At 40.7% G+C, this 17,657-nt stretch overlaps 1 protein-coding gene across 1 annotated transcript in view; it reads left to right on the forward strand.

Moving 5' to 3' along the window:
• Positions 1-17,657, forward strand: part of plce1 (phospholipase C, epsilon 1) — a 67,920-nt gene that overhangs the window by 40,225 nt on the left and 10,038 nt on the right. The window contains exons 10-37 of the mRNA XM_070926845.1: positions 483-628; positions 732-879; positions 1,068-1,178; positions 1,271-1,380; positions 1,573-1,689; positions 3,379-3,420; positions 3,815-3,943; positions 4,024-4,160; positions 4,705-4,811; positions 5,115-5,239; positions 5,353-5,497; positions 5,853-6,017; positions 6,462-6,576; positions 6,838-7,015; positions 7,120-7,242; positions 8,157-8,293; positions 8,393-8,631; positions 8,900-8,961; positions 9,227-9,392; positions 9,499-9,606; positions 10,084-10,200; positions 10,954-11,112; positions 11,470-11,605; positions 11,816-11,857; positions 14,307-14,425; positions 14,782-14,899; positions 16,353-16,490; positions 17,350-17,640. Coding sequence (XP_070782946.1) covers positions 483-628; positions 732-879; positions 1,068-1,178; positions 1,271-1,380; positions 1,573-1,689; positions 3,379-3,420; positions 3,815-3,943; positions 4,024-4,160; positions 4,705-4,811; positions 5,115-5,239; positions 5,353-5,497; positions 5,853-6,017; positions 6,462-6,576; positions 6,838-7,015; positions 7,120-7,242; positions 8,157-8,293; positions 8,393-8,631; positions 8,900-8,961; positions 9,227-9,392; positions 9,499-9,606; positions 10,084-10,200; positions 10,954-11,112; positions 11,470-11,605; positions 11,816-11,857; positions 14,307-14,425; positions 14,782-14,899; positions 16,353-16,490; positions 17,350-17,640 — 3,730 coding nt within the window. The remainder of the gene's footprint in view (positions 1-482; positions 629-731; positions 880-1,067; positions 1,179-1,270; positions 1,381-1,572; positions 1,690-3,378; positions 3,421-3,814; positions 3,944-4,023; positions 4,161-4,704; positions 4,812-5,114; positions 5,240-5,352; positions 5,498-5,852; positions 6,018-6,461; positions 6,577-6,837; positions 7,016-7,119; positions 7,243-8,156; positions 8,294-8,392; positions 8,632-8,899; positions 8,962-9,226; positions 9,393-9,498; positions 9,607-10,083; positions 10,201-10,953; positions 11,113-11,469; positions 11,606-11,815; positions 11,858-14,306; positions 14,426-14,781; positions 14,900-16,352; positions 16,491-17,349; positions 17,641-17,657) is intronic.

The following is a 17,657-nucleotide window of genomic DNA, read 5'->3' on the forward strand; positions in this document are numbered from 1 at the left end:
TTAGTATGCTTACGTGTGTGTTTGTGTGTCAGTGGCAGAGAATGTGAAAGGAAGCTGACCCTGATACATATCTGTTTCTTCCATCGTGTCTTTTGCTAGGCAGTCAGCGCAGACACACAGAGTGCAGCTGATAGATATCTGATCTCATTCTTTCTTGTGTGTGCATGTCAGTGTGTGGTCAGCTGGCATGGTCCTGCGCATACGTTACCACTTTAGACACAGCCTGCCATACCAGAATTTAAAAGAGATGACACGAGCACAAGTAAGACCACACACACACACAATGAAGAGTTTCAGCTGACTGTCATTTGGCTGTGGACCTTGTCTCCTGTTCACTGGGTTTTAACACACTTAGTAACACCCTTCTAGTAACACACTAACACACTTCCAAGTCATCCAACCGTCAGGAGAACTACTGCTTGTTTATCTTTAATGTGATAGTAACTATTTGTGATGTTGTACGTAAAAATCTGTGTCAACAGGTGAGTTCATGGGTGACGTGGCTGATCCTGACAGCAGGATCCATGGAGGAAAAGAGAGAGGTTTTCTCCTACCTGGTCCATGTCGCTAAATGCTGTTGGAACATGGGAAACTACAACGGTGTCATGGAGTTCCTGGCTGGACTCAGGTTTTAAGGCACACACAGACACTAACACAAAAATTGCTGCACACAGTGCAGTAAAACAAGCAGGTTTTACCCACTGACATTTGAGATTTTCTTTGTCCTCCAGGTCCCGCAAGGTGCTGAAGATGTGGCAATTTATGGACCAGTCAGACATTGAGACCATGAGGAGTCTAAAGGACGCCATGGCTCAGCACGAGTCTTCTTCTGAGTACAAGAAGGTTGTGACCAGAGCTCTCAATATCCCAGGATGCAAGGTAGGTTGTAGGTTTATTCTGGTGACGTTTGGGAATTTAATCGTCTAATTTGTCATGTGGGTTAGGGTTAGTCTTTTGTTTCATGACTCTAATAGTTCACATTATTTCCTACTTATGTGACCACTGGAATGACAACCATTATAGTACAGTAAAAGCCATCATGGGATGTGTTTACCGGTACACCACAGGTGGTGCCATTCTGTGGGGTTTTTCTGAAGGAGCTGAGTGATGCGTTGGATGGGACAGCAAGCATCATCAGCCTCAAACCACCTCCAGATAATACAGATGACTCAATAGAGGTACGGAACATACACGGACTCAAGCAGTAAGAATCAGACATCATGTTGGTGTAATTTATCCTGCTTTGTTTTGTCTGTCCTCCTCTGTCTAGTTTTTGTCTGACTACAGCGGCCAGCACAACTTCGTGTCGCGGTCTGGTCCAGATGGTCTACACGTCCCGGAGAAAGAAGCTACCGTCAGCAACATCCTCCAGATTATCAGGTACACTGCATCCTTGAAAACCTGTTCAAAAAATAAAAGACTATGTAGTGACAAAGTTTGACAACAACAAACTTGTTTGATCTTCGTTCTTTACTTTATCTGTCTACTTCACTTCCCACTTTCTTCTACTCACCATTTTGCTTTGATCTCACATTTTCTTTCTCCTCTGACTCTCCTCTTTCTGCTCCTCAGATCTTGTAATCGTAGTTTGGAGGCAGAGGATCCTGATGAGGCGTCCACCAGTCCCTCTTCTACTGGCCCATCCCCCGCGTCCAGAAACAACTCCTTCAGGGACCGCTGCCGCAATCAGTCAGTCACCCTTTCTTTCCGACTTTTTTTTTTGCATAACACATAAGCTTTTTTAGATTTTGTTTGCCCCAAAGACAGAGGTCTGTCAGCATCAGGTACCAAACAGCAACTCTGGAGCTCATAAAAAATTGGTGTCTTGTTTAAGGGTGAATGTTTTCTGTCAGAGGGTCTTGAACTCCTCCAGCTGAAGGATGATCTCAGAGTGTGGGGGATGTTGCGCAAGTTGTGACCAAGCTTATGAGACATACCGTACAGTTTCAAATGGCACATAGCAAGACACTGGTACATCGTGTAACAGTTGATGCATACAGCAGTTATTTTCACTTTTTGTTTACTAGTGTTTTTAACTGTACTTCTTCATTCTGGCCTCTTGCTTTCATGTAAAACACGTTTATTTTGTGTGTTTGTGGTGTCTAACCCCTTACCCTAAATCATTCTCAGTGGTAATGAAGAACAATTCACCCCAAATTTTTAATGTTTAGTAATTATATACCCAGTCTCAGTTTGTATATCAATATAATATAAACCTTATTGCTTTACCAGCGACTTAGGTGGAATGTTAAAACACCCTTAACTTATTTTAAATTAACTTATTTTAAGATTATTTTGTTTAGCACTGTGACCCTTCCTGCCAAAGGTCTGTTTCCAAAATTTAGTCCTTTATTTTCCTGTTCGTTCACAGACAATGACTCATAGACAAAGTAAAAGAAAATGGTCTGTTATATATAGAGTTATATCAGAACTATGAATACCGCCATGCTGTGAATGATTGACATGACTGGTCTCTCACTTCAGAATAAAAGTACAATTCCTGTGCTTCATCACAAGTTCATAGAGTTAGCAGCTTCTGAAAAGGCATTATTCTAAAGACTAAAAGTTGGATTTTTCAGTGGTTGTTGTTTAATGCCAAAATATGCCTATTGAAAAAAATGTCATGGGATTAATTAAACAACATGATACAGATACATATGCATACAGATACATGGGTATCTTGCATGCACAGTACAATCTGGGGCCAGCTGAACTGGATGCTTACCAAACTCTTACTGTACAGTATATTGTTCTGGGTCATTCTAGTGTTCCTTCATAGCGTGATTGTATAAACACCGGCATAAGATAATGGCTTTGTGAAGGAACACATTTGCAGATTGTTATTGAGATGAGGTGATGTTCATGTAAACCCCTGTGTCACAGAGAAAACAGATAACAGGTTAGTTTCCTGTCAGGACAGGAAGGAACAGAGATCTGGTATGTTTCAGCACTCTGGTGGCAGGTAGCTAATGGGACTAACTGGAATATGGTTGTGAAAATGTTGTTAAAAAGCTCATTTCATTTCAAGCTTGGCCTGTGGTGTTTCTATTAAGGAAACCTGGATTATCTTCTCTGTGTTTCTAGACAGTTTTCTCTGACTCTGAATTATTATCTCATGTTAGAGCTCAGGATAACAACTCTATTTCATTTTGGCTCGGGGTATGGTGTTCCTTTGTCTGCACTGGGATGCAGATAAACAGTATCTTTCTTACTCAAAGTGGTTTAGGAATTCCTTTCCTGTGCTCCTGATCTTCCCCACTGGCATCTTCTTTTTGCTATTTTTTTCCCTTCCGAGAACTTGTGTAGAAACCTCTTTGTCCGTTCTCCATTCGCCTCACACTTCCTCTTCTCCTTCTTTGTCCCCTTCTCCCATTCTAGTTCACATTCATTTAGGACACCGCCAGAATCAAACCGCGTCTTGTAAGTGGTTATAAAAGTGTCAGGAGTTTGAACATTACGACACAATGTCGATATGGTTTAAGTTGCAGTTTGAGTAGAAGTTTGTTTGGTAGTGAAGGAATGTGCAATGACAAATGCATGATGCTTTTTTGCTTGTTCAACCGATGCACTACAGTACAAAGTGCATTTGTGCGCTGTTTATTTTACTGTAGATGCAGGTCATGTCATTACTTTTTACTGGACCTCAATGCTTTTACTAAATAACTGCTTTACCTCACTTGCTGCAGTAGTTAAAATTAAATGTAGAAACTGATGCATTTGCAGATTTCAGTGGATCAACTAAATCAACTAAAACTTCAGATATTAAATTTAGTTTTTTTAAAAACCTTTTCCCTGATCTTTTATCCATCTTCAGATTCATGGTAGGGGACTTGTCGGATTCAGAGGGCGACTTGTCATCTGAGCCGGTGGTGAAAGAGGTGGAGTTTCAGGGGACTGAAGAGACGCACCGAGCTTTCAGCCATGGCACTGAGCTTATCCCCTGGTAAGAAACACACTCACACACACAAACAAAAATAGATAGCTCAACAGACATGCCACACTTTTTATATTTTCTCTTTCTAGGTACGTGCTGTCGCTACAACCAGACGTTCACCAGTTCCTGCTGCAGGGGGCTACAGTCATCCACTACGACCAGGACAGCCACCTCACAGCTCGCTGTCTGCTGCGACTACAACCTGATAACACAACACTCACCTGGGGTAAATTATGACACAGTGTGTCATTAAAAACATTTCTATGTAATTTAAAATACATGGGTATCTCCTCTCTGCTGGGAACTGCTTGTCATTACTTTTGCCATTTGTTCATGTAGTCAATTCTTTGTTTAGGTAACAAATATTCAGTTTCACTTACAACCTTGTTGTCTGGGGTTATTCAGACTGTTTACCATTGTCCTTTACAGATTTGTTAAAAGAAGGGTGGATTTTGTTTAATATGAACTGCTGAAAAGATTTACTTTGTCATTGGTACATTTTAAGATGAGTATGTTTATATGTCAGGGAGACAAACCCCATTCCCTCTTTCATTATCACTCTTTAAACAAATGGAAATCATATTTCCTGTATCATTATTATGTTGTAAACAAATTGTAAATGTGTTTATTGATGGTAGGTAAGCGCCACGTCTTTTGTAACACACACAAGTTAAACTGGTTGTAAATCTGTGCCTTTGTGCTTGCGATGCTAAATTTCCTTTGCCTTTACTACATTTCAAACATATCGTAAATGTGTTGATTTATTGCAGGTAAGCCTCAGAGCGGAGGGGCTTCCCCCACAGAGCCACCTCTGGGATTAGGACAGACTGTAGTGGCAGGACTAGCAGAGGGCCTTTTGGACCTGGGAGTGGTCAAGGTTTGTTGATCCGGTATTTACACTGTGAAAATGGACATCTTTAATCTAGTATAGAAATCATAATTGTGTTTTTCTCAAAAAAAGTAAAACATTATGTATTTTTCTTTAAGTTTATATTGATGCAGAAACATGAGCTGCATTATTTCAAATATGGTCATTTACGACTCATAAACCTCAAACGTGCATTGAAGAATATTAATTTATCTTATAGGATTAGTAACCAGTTTTGTGTTTGAGTAACACTTGACAGTCATGAGTTAGATTGCTCTTATAATATAATATTGTGTTTATTTGAATGTGCAGGCAGTGTTCCTGGGTCATCAGGGAGTGGACGTTCATGCTGTATGTTTACAAAACAAGCTGAGCCAGATGACAGTGGAGGAGAATGGCCTCAGCCTCCTCTACGGTCTCAGTACCACCGACAACCGGTCAGTGTCTTGTTACCACCAGCACCCTGCTTTGCATTGCTACACTGGTACATGGGTAAAACCCCTTCCTGTTTACTAAATATTTGAACTGATCTCCTAAATACTGTCATTAGCCTCCTGCACTTTGTGGCCCCCAACCACACGGCACGGATGCTCCATAAGGGCCTGTCAGAGTTGGTGAACGCAACCAGAAAATTAAAGAAGTTTCCTGACCAAAGGTTGCAGTGGCTGAGGAGGCAGTATGTCAGTTTGTATCAGGTAAACTCTGAACTGGATGATGTACAATCCTTTTCTTGTACACAGGCCTGTTTTTCCATCAATGTCTGAATTAAAGAATGGATTTTAGGTAGTATTATCGGTTAATTTTCAACATTATAAATTCTCTCTAACTTTACCTTGTCTTGGCCACCAAAGTTTTTCAGCTTTATTATTTGTTCTCTTTTAAACAAAAAGTGCCTTGTGTAAATAATGCCATTAATATGACTTTCATTTTCTAAGGTCTTAAAAGTGTTTGTATGTTTGCCTTGAATTAAAGGATGAGTAACCCCCAGCTAAACCTGTGTGTTGGCTTCCTTCCTGACCATCTAATCCTCTGTGTGTTCGTCTTTGTCAGGAGGATGGCAGGTACGAAGGCCCTACTCTGGCCCATGCCATTGAGCTGTTTGGTGGGCGGAGGTGGAACATGGGTACAGGTGGAGTGGAGAAACCTGCCGCCCAGAAAAACAGCCCTCTGAGCATCAATGACAAGACCAAGAAGAAGAAGAAGGTCCTTGTCAGGGTCAGTTCATAGAACATAAATCTGTCATTGGGCCTTTCACAGTAAATTGATCAACAATGAGGGAGGAGGTAAAACTTCAGTGTCTTGGTCAAAAAAAAATTAACCTGCAGGTATGCTTAGGCCAATCTGCTCCACTGTTTTCTTCATGTTGTAGTGTTTAACAATTGACTGGATTTCCACCATTATTCTACTAGTTTTACATGTTAAGTGCCTTTACAGAACTCCCGGTTTTCTGCTGTTTTCTCTAATGATACAACTGTTAGGATAGAGCTGGTAAAAAATTCAGTGCACTAGACATATGGCAAGCCTCTGGTCCATTTGACAGTTCAGTCTTGATATACAGTATACTCCTTGTTACGCCTACCAAGTAACACAGATGTATTTTCTAATACTGAATAGTTACTCGTTTTCAACATGGCATGTGTGTTTCCACACCTAACACAGGGAGACAGTGGGGATGCCACAGATGATGAGATGGTTTCCAGGAAAACACGGAGCTGTAAGGAGGGACTGTATCGGAACGGACCCGAGTCTGACAGCATCGACCAAGAAGATCCAGGTGACATTTTACAGTTTTTAAGAATCCAAAATCTGTAGATGTATGCCAAGTGAGAATGAAGCTAGATTATTACACTCATGAATTCTGTAGAGGTTACTAGAACAGATCAATTTTTCTTAGACTTTGAAACATATTTTAATAACCCAAAAGACTACACAAAACCTCATGTAAAGAATAAAACAATCTTCACACAGCATTAACATCTCAACAGATAATTTCCTCTGGTACTGTATCAGCTGTATGATTTTTATTTACCCTCAGTCCTCTTTGCCTCCACAGAGGACAGCTTCCCCGGACCATTCTCCCTCTCATCAAATAAAAGCCCTGGATTGCTAGGCTCTTCTTCCTCCTCCTCCTCTTCATCCAGCATGGCGGGGTCCAACCAGTCCCGGCCGCAATCCTCTCCAATCCTCTCAGGAACTGTAAAGTCACAGCCAGGGTATGTACTGTACTGTATACGAAGACTGGAAGTGCGAAAGTCTTGACTTTTACTTCCTTTTTCGTTCAATTTGAGATATCTTGCCTTTTCTCTCGGGGTTGTAGGGCGTGGAGCAGCAGGTCGTGGCACGGTCGAGGTAAAGCCTGTTTCAAAGGCTTCCAGAATCTCATGATTTCTGACAGCACCATGAGCTTCATCGAGTTTGTTGAGCTCTTCAAGTCATTCAGGTAAATACCAAAAATATATTTTTAATGTTTTTTTGACATTTTTGGTGCACTGTAGTAACAGCCGAGTAGGATGCTGTCCCTAAAGTTTCACATACCAGCTTGGCAGGCTTAATTCAAAGCTTTAAATGTTTGATAAATATTTTTCTGTTTTATCTTGCCGTACTAAAATGTGGATCAAACCCATTTTTCTGGTTGTATGTAATCACCTGACATTCAGTAGTGGCCCGAAGCATTGATATATGTATATTGTATATATTCTGTTCCGCATTTTTGCCATCTCACTCCCTATTGTTACATAATTGTTGTATTCTTATCAATAGCAGCTGAAGACAAATATGATAAAACAAATTCAACAAATGCTTCTCAAGGTTATCATGCCTTTCCAAGGATTCTTGTCTGTGTAATATTTAGCTTCTATAATATTTTTCCCTGTCAAATGAAAGGAAACAATGTTTTGCTTTGATAAGCAATGGATTATTCTCATACCAATCCTCCTACATTTCTTAGATTACGGTGTATCCTCTCATCTGCTGCCCAGCAGTTTCCTTTTGAATTCCACACTTCCGCAACTAAAGCCATGCAGAGAAAATGGGCTTCAGCAGATCAGGCTCTCAAAGATCCTACTTATTTTTCAAAGATGGTACCTGAGATGTATTATATTTAGCCATCTGACCTTTGTCTGTCCATTGGCTAATTAAAGTTTCAATTAGGAATCTAACTCGAATCTCAAACAACTCTTCCACCTCTTGCATCAGCTCGTTATCAAGAACATTTTGACAGGAAAACAAAATGTTACAACTTATAGAGGATATATTTGTTTTTGAATTTGAATGAAAGTCTATAAATGTGACTCCCTGTATTTAGTTCTCAACTAAAATGGGACTAAACTGTGCTATGTTTTGTTTCCTCCACAGTATCCGAAGCAGGAAGGACCTGAAGGAGCTGTTTGACACCTTTGCTGTCCCCTGCAGTCGATCAAGTCCAGAGTCTGCTCCTCTCTACACCAACCTCAGGATAGATGACAAAGACACAGGGTTACAGCCAGACCTTGGTAAAAGAACAAACAGTCAAAAACATGTGCACAAGAACCATGTTATTCCTCTTTTTCTTTATCCCTCCCATTCGCCTAATCTCTTCCTCTCCTCACCAGACTTATTAACCCGCAATGGTTCTGATCTCGGCCTGTTTATCCGGACAAGGCAGCAGATGTCTGACAACCAGAAACAGATCTCAGACGCCATTGCTGCAGCCAGCATTGTGACCAACGGGACAGGAGTGGAGAACGCATCACTAGGCGTCTTGGGATTGGCTATCCCTCAGCTCAACGACTTCCTAGTCAACTGTCAGAGAGAGCACCTGAGCTACGATGAGATTCTCAGCATTATACAGGTAGGAACCTGGAGGGATGAAGCAATGGCTGAACCAATGCAAAGACAGCACTTGAAACTATCTATTTAACATGAACTGGACAGCGAGACGGTGGAGATGGAGACCATATGCTGTAGTTAAAGATAAAGAGAGGGATGAGAAAATGCCTCATATGGATTTGTGAATTCACCAGATGAATGGATAGAGTTAGGATGAAAGAAACCTGAGACACAAGGAAGGAAAAGGGACCGTTGATCAATAATGTTCATTTTTTCCTTTTCTCTTACAGAGATTTGAACCCTCTTCAAGCATGAGACAAATGGGTTGGATGTCATTTGAAGGCTTTGCAAGGTATAGTAAAAAAAAAATTTTTTTAAATGCATTTATATCAGCACTGAAACACAATTAAAGTATATTCTGAATTCATAAAACTACGTAACATCATTACATACTGTATCAGAAAACCGTGGCAATTTATGTTTAAGACTAATGAACTCTGCAAGGCATGCTTCTGTGATACAACATTTTGATAAACATCTTAGTGGTTGCTTGCTAATTGTAATCAGTGCAATAGCATCATGTCTTGTTATCTGACCATCCTCTCTCTCCATACCAGGTTCCTGATGGATAAGGACAACTTTTCTTCTCATATTGAGGAATCCCAGATGAACCCGGAGGAGCTGCAGTACCCTCTGTCCTACTACTACATTGAGTCTTCTCACAACACCTATCTGACTGGACACCAGCTCAAAGGAGAGTCCTCCGTTGAGCTTTACAGTCAGGTAAGTGAGACAATTTTTATTTTATACAGTATTTTTTTTTTTTCCCTTCTATTTTGTATGTTGATCTATTTTGTAGGCTGATCATTGAATGCTGTTTTTTCACCAGGTGCTGCTACAAGGCTGTAGGAGCGTCGAGTTGGACTGTTGGGATGGAGATGATGGCATGCCAGTTATTTATCATGGACACACACTCACCACTAAGATACCCTTTAAGGTTAGAAATGCATATTAATAATCTATTTCAGAAGAGACTGAAAGACACAATCAGTCACTGGTTCTCCTTGCTTTCTGCTCCCATGCCTCATTGCATGGACTTGGCAGAAGTGTCCCACACAGAGCCGTATCGGCAAACACAATTGTATCGCTGTGTGATGTATTTATTTTGACAAAAGTAGCCCAAGCAGAAATTCTGTTGGTTCAGTAAACCAAACAAATGTGAATTTTTAGAACACACATCAACTGACCTCAGTTCACCAGCTGGTCCCTCTTGAGGGCCATATCAATACTATTTATTTTATGTAATCGGAGGTAGACTAATCAGAGCCCTCAAACACCTGTATTTTATTTTAAGTGGTATCTAAGGGCTGTTTTTAGTAAATCTTATTTGTATTGGTTTCCATGGAGCTTTATTGATTTTTATTTGACTTGGAGTGCTGTTTCTAAGAATGTAATCTCTCCCATGATCCTCCAGGATGTGGTGGAAGCGATTAACAGGTCTGCATTTGTCAATTCTGACATGCCCGTCGTCCTGTCAATAGAGAACCACTGCTCCCTTCCACAGCAACGCAAGATGGCTGAAATCTTCAAGGTACGACAGCAGCTATGTCTGTGCACAAATATGAAAGATGTGACTTTTCTCATCAGTATCTATAGACTTGTATGTTTCCATATGTAGTTCCATGTTTGCTTCTGATGTTAAGGCTGAACAATAAAACTTTCTAGGTAGTTTATATAAGCACTTGCTCCTTTTTCAACATACATTTTGGGGACTACATGTACCTACACCTTCCCCACCAAGTAGCCTAGTGCAACCACACTGCTCCAGGTGGGGATGTTTTCCTCAGTGGAACTCGAAGCAGCACTTTTTTGAGCAGGGGTATTACTCCACTCATTTGTTTTGCTTGCTCACATTTTCTCAGCTGCTGTGGGTATTTGAACTGGCAGACCTCTAGAGGCCATCTTTTCTAATCTTCAGGCTACAACTGCCCCTTTCTTCTACTTCTTTTTTAAGTCATGTGCTCAAGGCCACACATATCTGGGCATGACAGATGCATCATGGAATATCATCTTGCTTTCATTTAACAAAACTTCCCAGCTTCCTCATCCTCCCTGGAGACTGACTTCAGAGTTGCTTGATAAAGAAAAGTCTTTCATGTTCAGTCAGCTCTGTGCCTCTGGCCGGCTCATGTCACCATGGGTTTGTTTATTTGCAGTGTTGTTTTGTTTTGATAAAAGCACTTTGATTCTCCTCTCCTCCTCTCACTTGACGTTACATTCTGGTCACATTATCAGACATCGTTTATTGATGTCTGCCTATCATGTTTGAATATTCATTCTTCAGACGGTGATTGGGGAACGTCTCGTGACGCGCTTCCTCTTTGAAAGTGACTTCAGCGATGACCCTCACCTGCCATCACCGCTGCAGCTGCGGGGGAGGATCCTCCTCAAGAACAAGAAGCTCAAAGCACACCAGGCGCCGGTGGACATACTCAAACAGAAGGTCTAGAAGAAAGAAAGACTGTCCACACATATGCACATATATAAACATGTACATAATTTATATTTCATACAAGCCATCTTTTTAATGGCCTTACAGGTAGCATTAGTACATTCAATATTTAACACTGTTCATTAGAGTGCGGTCACACATAAATAATAGATGCTAATGTGCTCAAATGTACACCCGATCATCACACTATAGGTTCTTTGCAGATAAGAGCTTGTGTATTTACAGGTGATGGGTGGATATAGATCATACGTCAGATATAAGTATATCTTTGTAAATATTAGTTCTTGCACACAATTGTTTTTACATGTACTTTCTCTCACTTTTACAATATTTGAACCCTTTCAACAGGCTCACCAGCTGGCCCACATGCAGGCCCAGGCCAGCAATGGGTCACCAGGGGTCACTTCGCCTGGCAACCACACTAATGAGGAAGAGGAAGAGGAAGAAGACGAGTACGACTATGACTACGAGTCTCTATCAGATGGTAAGGAGAGCAAAAGCACAAAACGAAAATGGCTGCAATAGCTAAAATACCACATAGATTTTATGTAGATTCTTATGTCGTAACCCATGAATCAGTTTCCGTTCACACCTTTATCCTGTCTCTTTTTTTAACACTTAAGTCTCTCTTTACGTTGACACTCTGTTCTTACTTCTTTCCTTTCCTATTTTATCTTGCCTGTTTTCCACTTAGCTGATGTCCTCACAGCCTCTACTGCCTCGTATGGCCTGGAAGGTAAATGCACGGCTCTGATGTACCTCTCTATGTACCAGAGTTTCCATCTAATTTTGTTTTGCGGTGGTAGCTGGTGGTCTCACTGATTCATTAGTTTCTTAAAATGGCATCTAAAAATGCTACATATAGATATTGGCCCTTTAATTGAGTTTTAAGGGGAAATGATGGTTCCTTGTTGCAAATTTACTTGCTGTGGTTGCCTACCACTGTAGAATAAATACAGAGGAAACATTGGTATGTAGACGTGCGCTAGTGATCTGCATCATTGCTGTAGACTGATACACGTATGTGCCCACATTCTGTCATAGCTGCTAGCTTTCTGCTGTTTGTCAGGTTATGTTCTGCTGTACTGTAGCTCTCTATTGTGCATGCTAAGCAGCCATTCAAAATTGAACAATTACATATTGTATAACATATATATATATTTGATAGTAAAATGTATTCTGGAAGTTGTGTTGTTTGACAGTTTGAGATATAATGAATGTGCTAACACTGAGGGCCTGAACATCCTCCATTGTGGCTAATAAAAAAACATGTGTTTCCTTCAGACATTTTGACAACAGCACAGAAGTTATGACTACTCCACTTTGTAATCACTCTGATTCATATTGGTTTTAGAATCTCAATAGGGTGCCATCCAAGCATATTTATCACTACTAAATTCCCAACAATGGATGGTTAGTGACATCCGGAGTGTTTGTTATGATGTGCACTTGTTTTATCACCATTATGTAATCGCAATAATACAACAAGCGACCTTAACTCCCAGCTTGCTACACCAATTTTTCTTGTACCAAGTGCCGATGAAAGTGACTTTGTTAATATGCACTTTCTAAATCAAATTCTTTGAGTTTGTGTTTGTGTGTGTCTTCATGTTTGGCCTGCTTGTTTGATGCAGATTGTCCTGCTTTAAGACGCAAAGCTACAGCCACAACCTTAAACAACCTTCCAGAGGAATTATTCAGAAAACTTTGAATGACATCAAAATTAGATGTGTGTTTAGAAAACAACATTTTATTCATTTTAGTCAATACTGCATGACTTTTCTTTCTCCCACAATCACATCACCTCCCTTCCTCCTTCCCCTTCATACTGTATTTGTCTGTGACCTCGCCAGTGGCTGGGCTGGCTCATCAGGGAAACAAAACAAAGCCATCTGGTTTCTCAGGCCCTACGCTGCCCCCGCACTAAACAACAGACCAGGGGAAACTACCCTGTCCCAGTCCCTGTCCCAGTCCCAGTCCCAGCATTGCTCTCTCCTCATCCCTGCCCTCTGCTTGTCCCTGTCAGAAGAAGTTACCGGTCATAGACCTTTCAAAAACCATTTCTCTAATCAAAACCTCATGGAGTGGCAAAACATCCTGACTAAATAAACCACACTCCACCCTCAACTGTCAACTTTTACCCTACATGCTTGTACTCAACATCAGCTGGCCTAGTAAATACACTTGAGCACTAAACTGCCAAGTTGCCACCGTCTCTTGTTTAACGGTAGCTCCCTCCACAGTCTGGTCCAGCTCACTTCTCTGGCTACTGTCTACAGGATGACACTCAGGGTCAACTCTGCTGCCAAACTCTTTTCAAATGAAGAGATTCCAAATGTCAGGAATTAAACAAGTTTTCTGTGATAAAAAGCTTCTGCATTTTCAAGCTGATATGTTTCTTTCTGTGTTTTTGGCTGTGATGAATGTGTAGGAGGACTGGGAGCAAAGGGAAGAACTCCCTACTGTTGCTCCTGTTTACAGTTGAATATCAATGAGGAGGGGTCTTTGCAGGGTTTGGCTTGGGAGTATTCTCATGGGTTTTGTAAGTAGTAAGGGAGATAGAAAACTGCGTTTCCCTTTATAATTATACTGTAATTGTTCCCACCTGCAGTCCTCTAAAAGGCCTATCTAATCTCTGAATGAAATGCAGAACTACTGTAGAGTATTATAATTCATTTTATGTGGACTTTAGACACTAAACATGCTTGTGATCCCCGTTCATTAGACTATGTAAGTTGCCAGAACCATACTACAGGTGAGGTGGTAAGTAAGTAAGGAAGCAGCAATAAAAGCCCAACTCCCACTCTTGAAAAAAACTTCTTCTGATATATGTCTTACTGGTGATTTAACATACAGTATATCAGGAGCAACTGTCACACCAACTTCAATGCAATATTTTGATTTTGTTGGATTTGCTATGCAGCTTTACATAAAACATTGGATTGGAGATGGTGTGCAGGAATTCCATTCATTAAGAAATATGTCCTTAAGAAGGATTAAGCCATGAAGAGAGGTATGTTTGGGGTGACACTTGCTTGATTGGTATCTCAACCTGTCACACTCAAAGCATTTTAATATGCAGTCACCCACGAAACGTTTCCTGCGGATGTGTGCTACATGCAGTAATCCTGTATACCTGTTAACACCTGGGAGCTATATAATAACTCACTGTATTTTCAAAATAGATAACATCCTGGATGACAAACCAGAGGGAAAGAGCTCAGCAGACAAAGAAGAGCACCCCGTTGATGAAATACCGAAGAGGATGAAGAAGTCTGATAGCACTACGCAGAGCAAAGGAAAGGTATTAAAGTATTAGCAGTATTAAACTGACCTATAATTGTGTTAATATAGAATCACTTTCAATTGAAGCCCAGGCTTATAAGTTGTTTCTTTTGGTTTTATTTACTGGTGGATTACATCAAAGTCCTACAAATCTGTCAACAGAAATAGGTTAAAAAAGAAAATAAATGTTTAGATCCAATTTGCTGATTACTTTAAAGTGTGAAATATTGATAGAAATCTGGCATGGAGGTTAAATAAGTTCCTACTCTCTTCTGCCCGTGTATCTATGGAGTTCAGCCCCTGCTCCAACAGTACATCACTGTTTCTTCAAGTAGAACCATGTTTTTATTGTATTGTGTCTACCTGCTCATGTAGGTGTTTGACATGGAGCTGGGCGAAGAGTTTTACCTTCCTCAGAACAAGAAGGAGAGTCGACAGATTGCCCAGGAGCTGTCCGACCTCATCATCTATTGCCAGGCTGTGAAATTCCCTGGTAGAGAATATTTCATCATTCAGTCTCTTTGTCTCACGCAGCTCTTTCTCTTCTTTACTTTTCTTTTTCTGAGTGTTACTGTATGTTCCTCTCCTTTTTTACTTTTGACACGCCATCATTATTTCCCTATTTTCTTCTGTCTAGTCCACTCCCATGTTATATTTAAGAGGTCAAACCTTTTCCCATGTTTTTTTGATATTTTTCATTGCAAGACATTTAATATCCCAGTGTAACACTCCATCCCTCTCCCACACAGGACACCCACTAAGTTGAGGCATCCGTTTCTCCCCATGGGAAAGATATGGTTACTTCATTGTGTTGTCAGTCCCAGAGCAGAGTTGTTGTATACTGTACATTAGGGAAATGTTTTTGGGATGCCCTGGTGGCTGAGTTAGTATCCCAGGTTCAAATTGTCCTCACATGTCTCCCCCCTCTTTCTTAAAGTTTTAAAGTCTTGCTATAAGCTGATGTGTAAAAATTGTTAAAATGAGATGAAAATACAAATACATGAAAATGCTCTCTGCTCAGCAGTTCAGCATGACTTTGCTTTCCGTACTCTCATAAAAGTTCTCCTTTTTCCACTTTATTAGGATCTATCTTCATTCCTTGCTACCATTTGTCTCAATTCTTTTTCACCCTTAAGTATCAACCTCTCTCCTCCCTCAAGCCACCTCTTCTCTGCTTGTGTCCTCTTTTCTTTGCATGACATTCGCCCTTATAAAAACCTGCCTGTGTTTCCACTGTATTTTATTTGTTTTCACGGTTTCCAGGAACCAGAGATCTGAGAAAGAGAAGACGGGGCAAGTGGCCCAATTCAGACAGACAGCAGACTGTTTACTGCTGTCTGCTGTCTGAAGTGTTTGCAGACGAACATGCTACTTTTAAAAACTTACCTACAAACATCTAACTCATCCTTAAAAGTTCTCAACATTCAGAAAACGCACGGCACATTTCTCACCTCAAATATTTTTTGGAGAGGAGACAGAGATAAGAAACAGCTCAAGATAAGCAGTATTTTTACATGAATAAATCATTAATTTAATGATATTAAATTTATTACGATTAGCAAACAAAACTTCTGTAAAGAAGATTGGAAGAATCTGTCTGCTTCATCTATCTGCTTCAATGCTTCATATTCCATGTAATCCCACAGATTTAAGGCAAACTCTTATGGATTACTTTACAGGACAAAAACATGTTTTTGCTAACTGTTAAAACATAACTTAAAATCAGTGCTATTAGCTCTAAACTTCTGTGCTCATTAAAACAATTGCACTTGGAGTGATGCCTGGGAGGGAGAAGAGCAACTTCCTCATTATGATAGAAAGTGACGGCATTTAGAGAAAATGATTTCTGTACTTTGAGTGAGATACTGATATCATGACTGTGGTGTCTCCAGTCTGTCTGTGCTGCATTATTGACTGTCTGCCTCTTCTTGTGTGTTGGAAACCAGGCCTGTCCACGCTGTCTCCGGCCGGCTCTGGCAGAGGGAAGGACCGGGGAAAGAGCAGGAAGTCCATATTTGGCACAGCTCCTGCTCGCTGCAGCACAACAGGAGAGGTCACGACCCAGAGCCGCACCCCTGGGAAAGGTACGCGGGTTCTAGGCGTGGTAATTGTTGTCAAGGAAGATATATTAATAGATGTGTTTTTGTTCCATTTTTATTTTGTTTTGTTTCAGAGATATTTAGAAAAATGTAAATGTGGCTGATGAAGAGTGGGTGGACGTGTGTTTGAAAATGTGTGTAAACAGCAAAAGAAAGCCAGTACTGGACTCCCACTTAAACATGGTAATCCATATAAGTAGATTCAAAGGTGCAGATTGAAATGGGTGCAACTAAATGTGGAGAATTTGATCGGACAAGCAGCTAAACACTCAAAACACACAAAATATGCTATAATATGACGCAATAAAAATGTTATAAATTAAGATAATTTCTTGTCTTCACAGCAAAAGGAGTCACAGTATTAAGAGTATTTTTATGGCTGTACATAAACCAAATAATGCAAGCCTGCACATGATTTAGAAGATAAAATTCTTGCTGTTGTGTTGTGCAAAATGTGATGATGTGATGATCTGATTCTTGACTTAGTTCTTTCTGTTGTTGCCAGGAAAGTCTGTCATTTTAGAAGTCCATGTTTGGAGAATAAGAAGTGAGAGCTGCAAAGTACCGAAAAAGTCATTATTCAGTTTGAAAACTGAACTTGAAAACTTGGTTCAATATCTTACTCTACAACCTTAAATATTCAAGACTTATAAGCAACAAGCAACAATAAAACTTTAAGTTTGGGGAAAATACATTCACAAGACAGGATATGTGTTAAGAGTCATCAGATTTTAATTAGAATAAATCCTGACTGGTGCTCAGAGCTGGTCTAACTTTTGTCTTCATGTAGGACCATATCCCTTAAAGTAAGAAGCCTTTAAGTGTCTCTCTGTCCTCCCTCTAGGTGGCGCCGAGCGGCTGAGCTGGGAGGAGCAGCAGACGTCTCCCGTCCTCAACCCCTCCACCTCTCTCAGCGCCATCATCCGCACGCCCAAGTGCTACCACATCTCCTCCGTCAACGAGAATGCCGCCAAGCGCCTGTGCCGGCGTTACTCCCAGAAGCTGATCCAGCACACGGTGTGCCAGCTGCTCAGGACGTACCCAGCAGCCACCAGGATCGACTCAACGAACCCCAATCCTCTGCTGTTCTGGCTGCACGGCATTCAGCTGGTGGCGCTCAACTATCAGACTGATGGTGAGGAGAGATGCTGT

The sequence above is a fragment of the Enoplosus armatus genome, chromosome 20, assembly GCF_043641665.1.
Source record: "Enoplosus armatus isolate fEnoArm2 chromosome 20, fEnoArm2.hap1, whole genome shotgun sequence".
Classification (NCBI taxonomy): Eukaryota; Metazoa; Chordata; class Actinopteri; order Centrarchiformes; family Enoplosidae; genus Enoplosus; species Enoplosus armatus.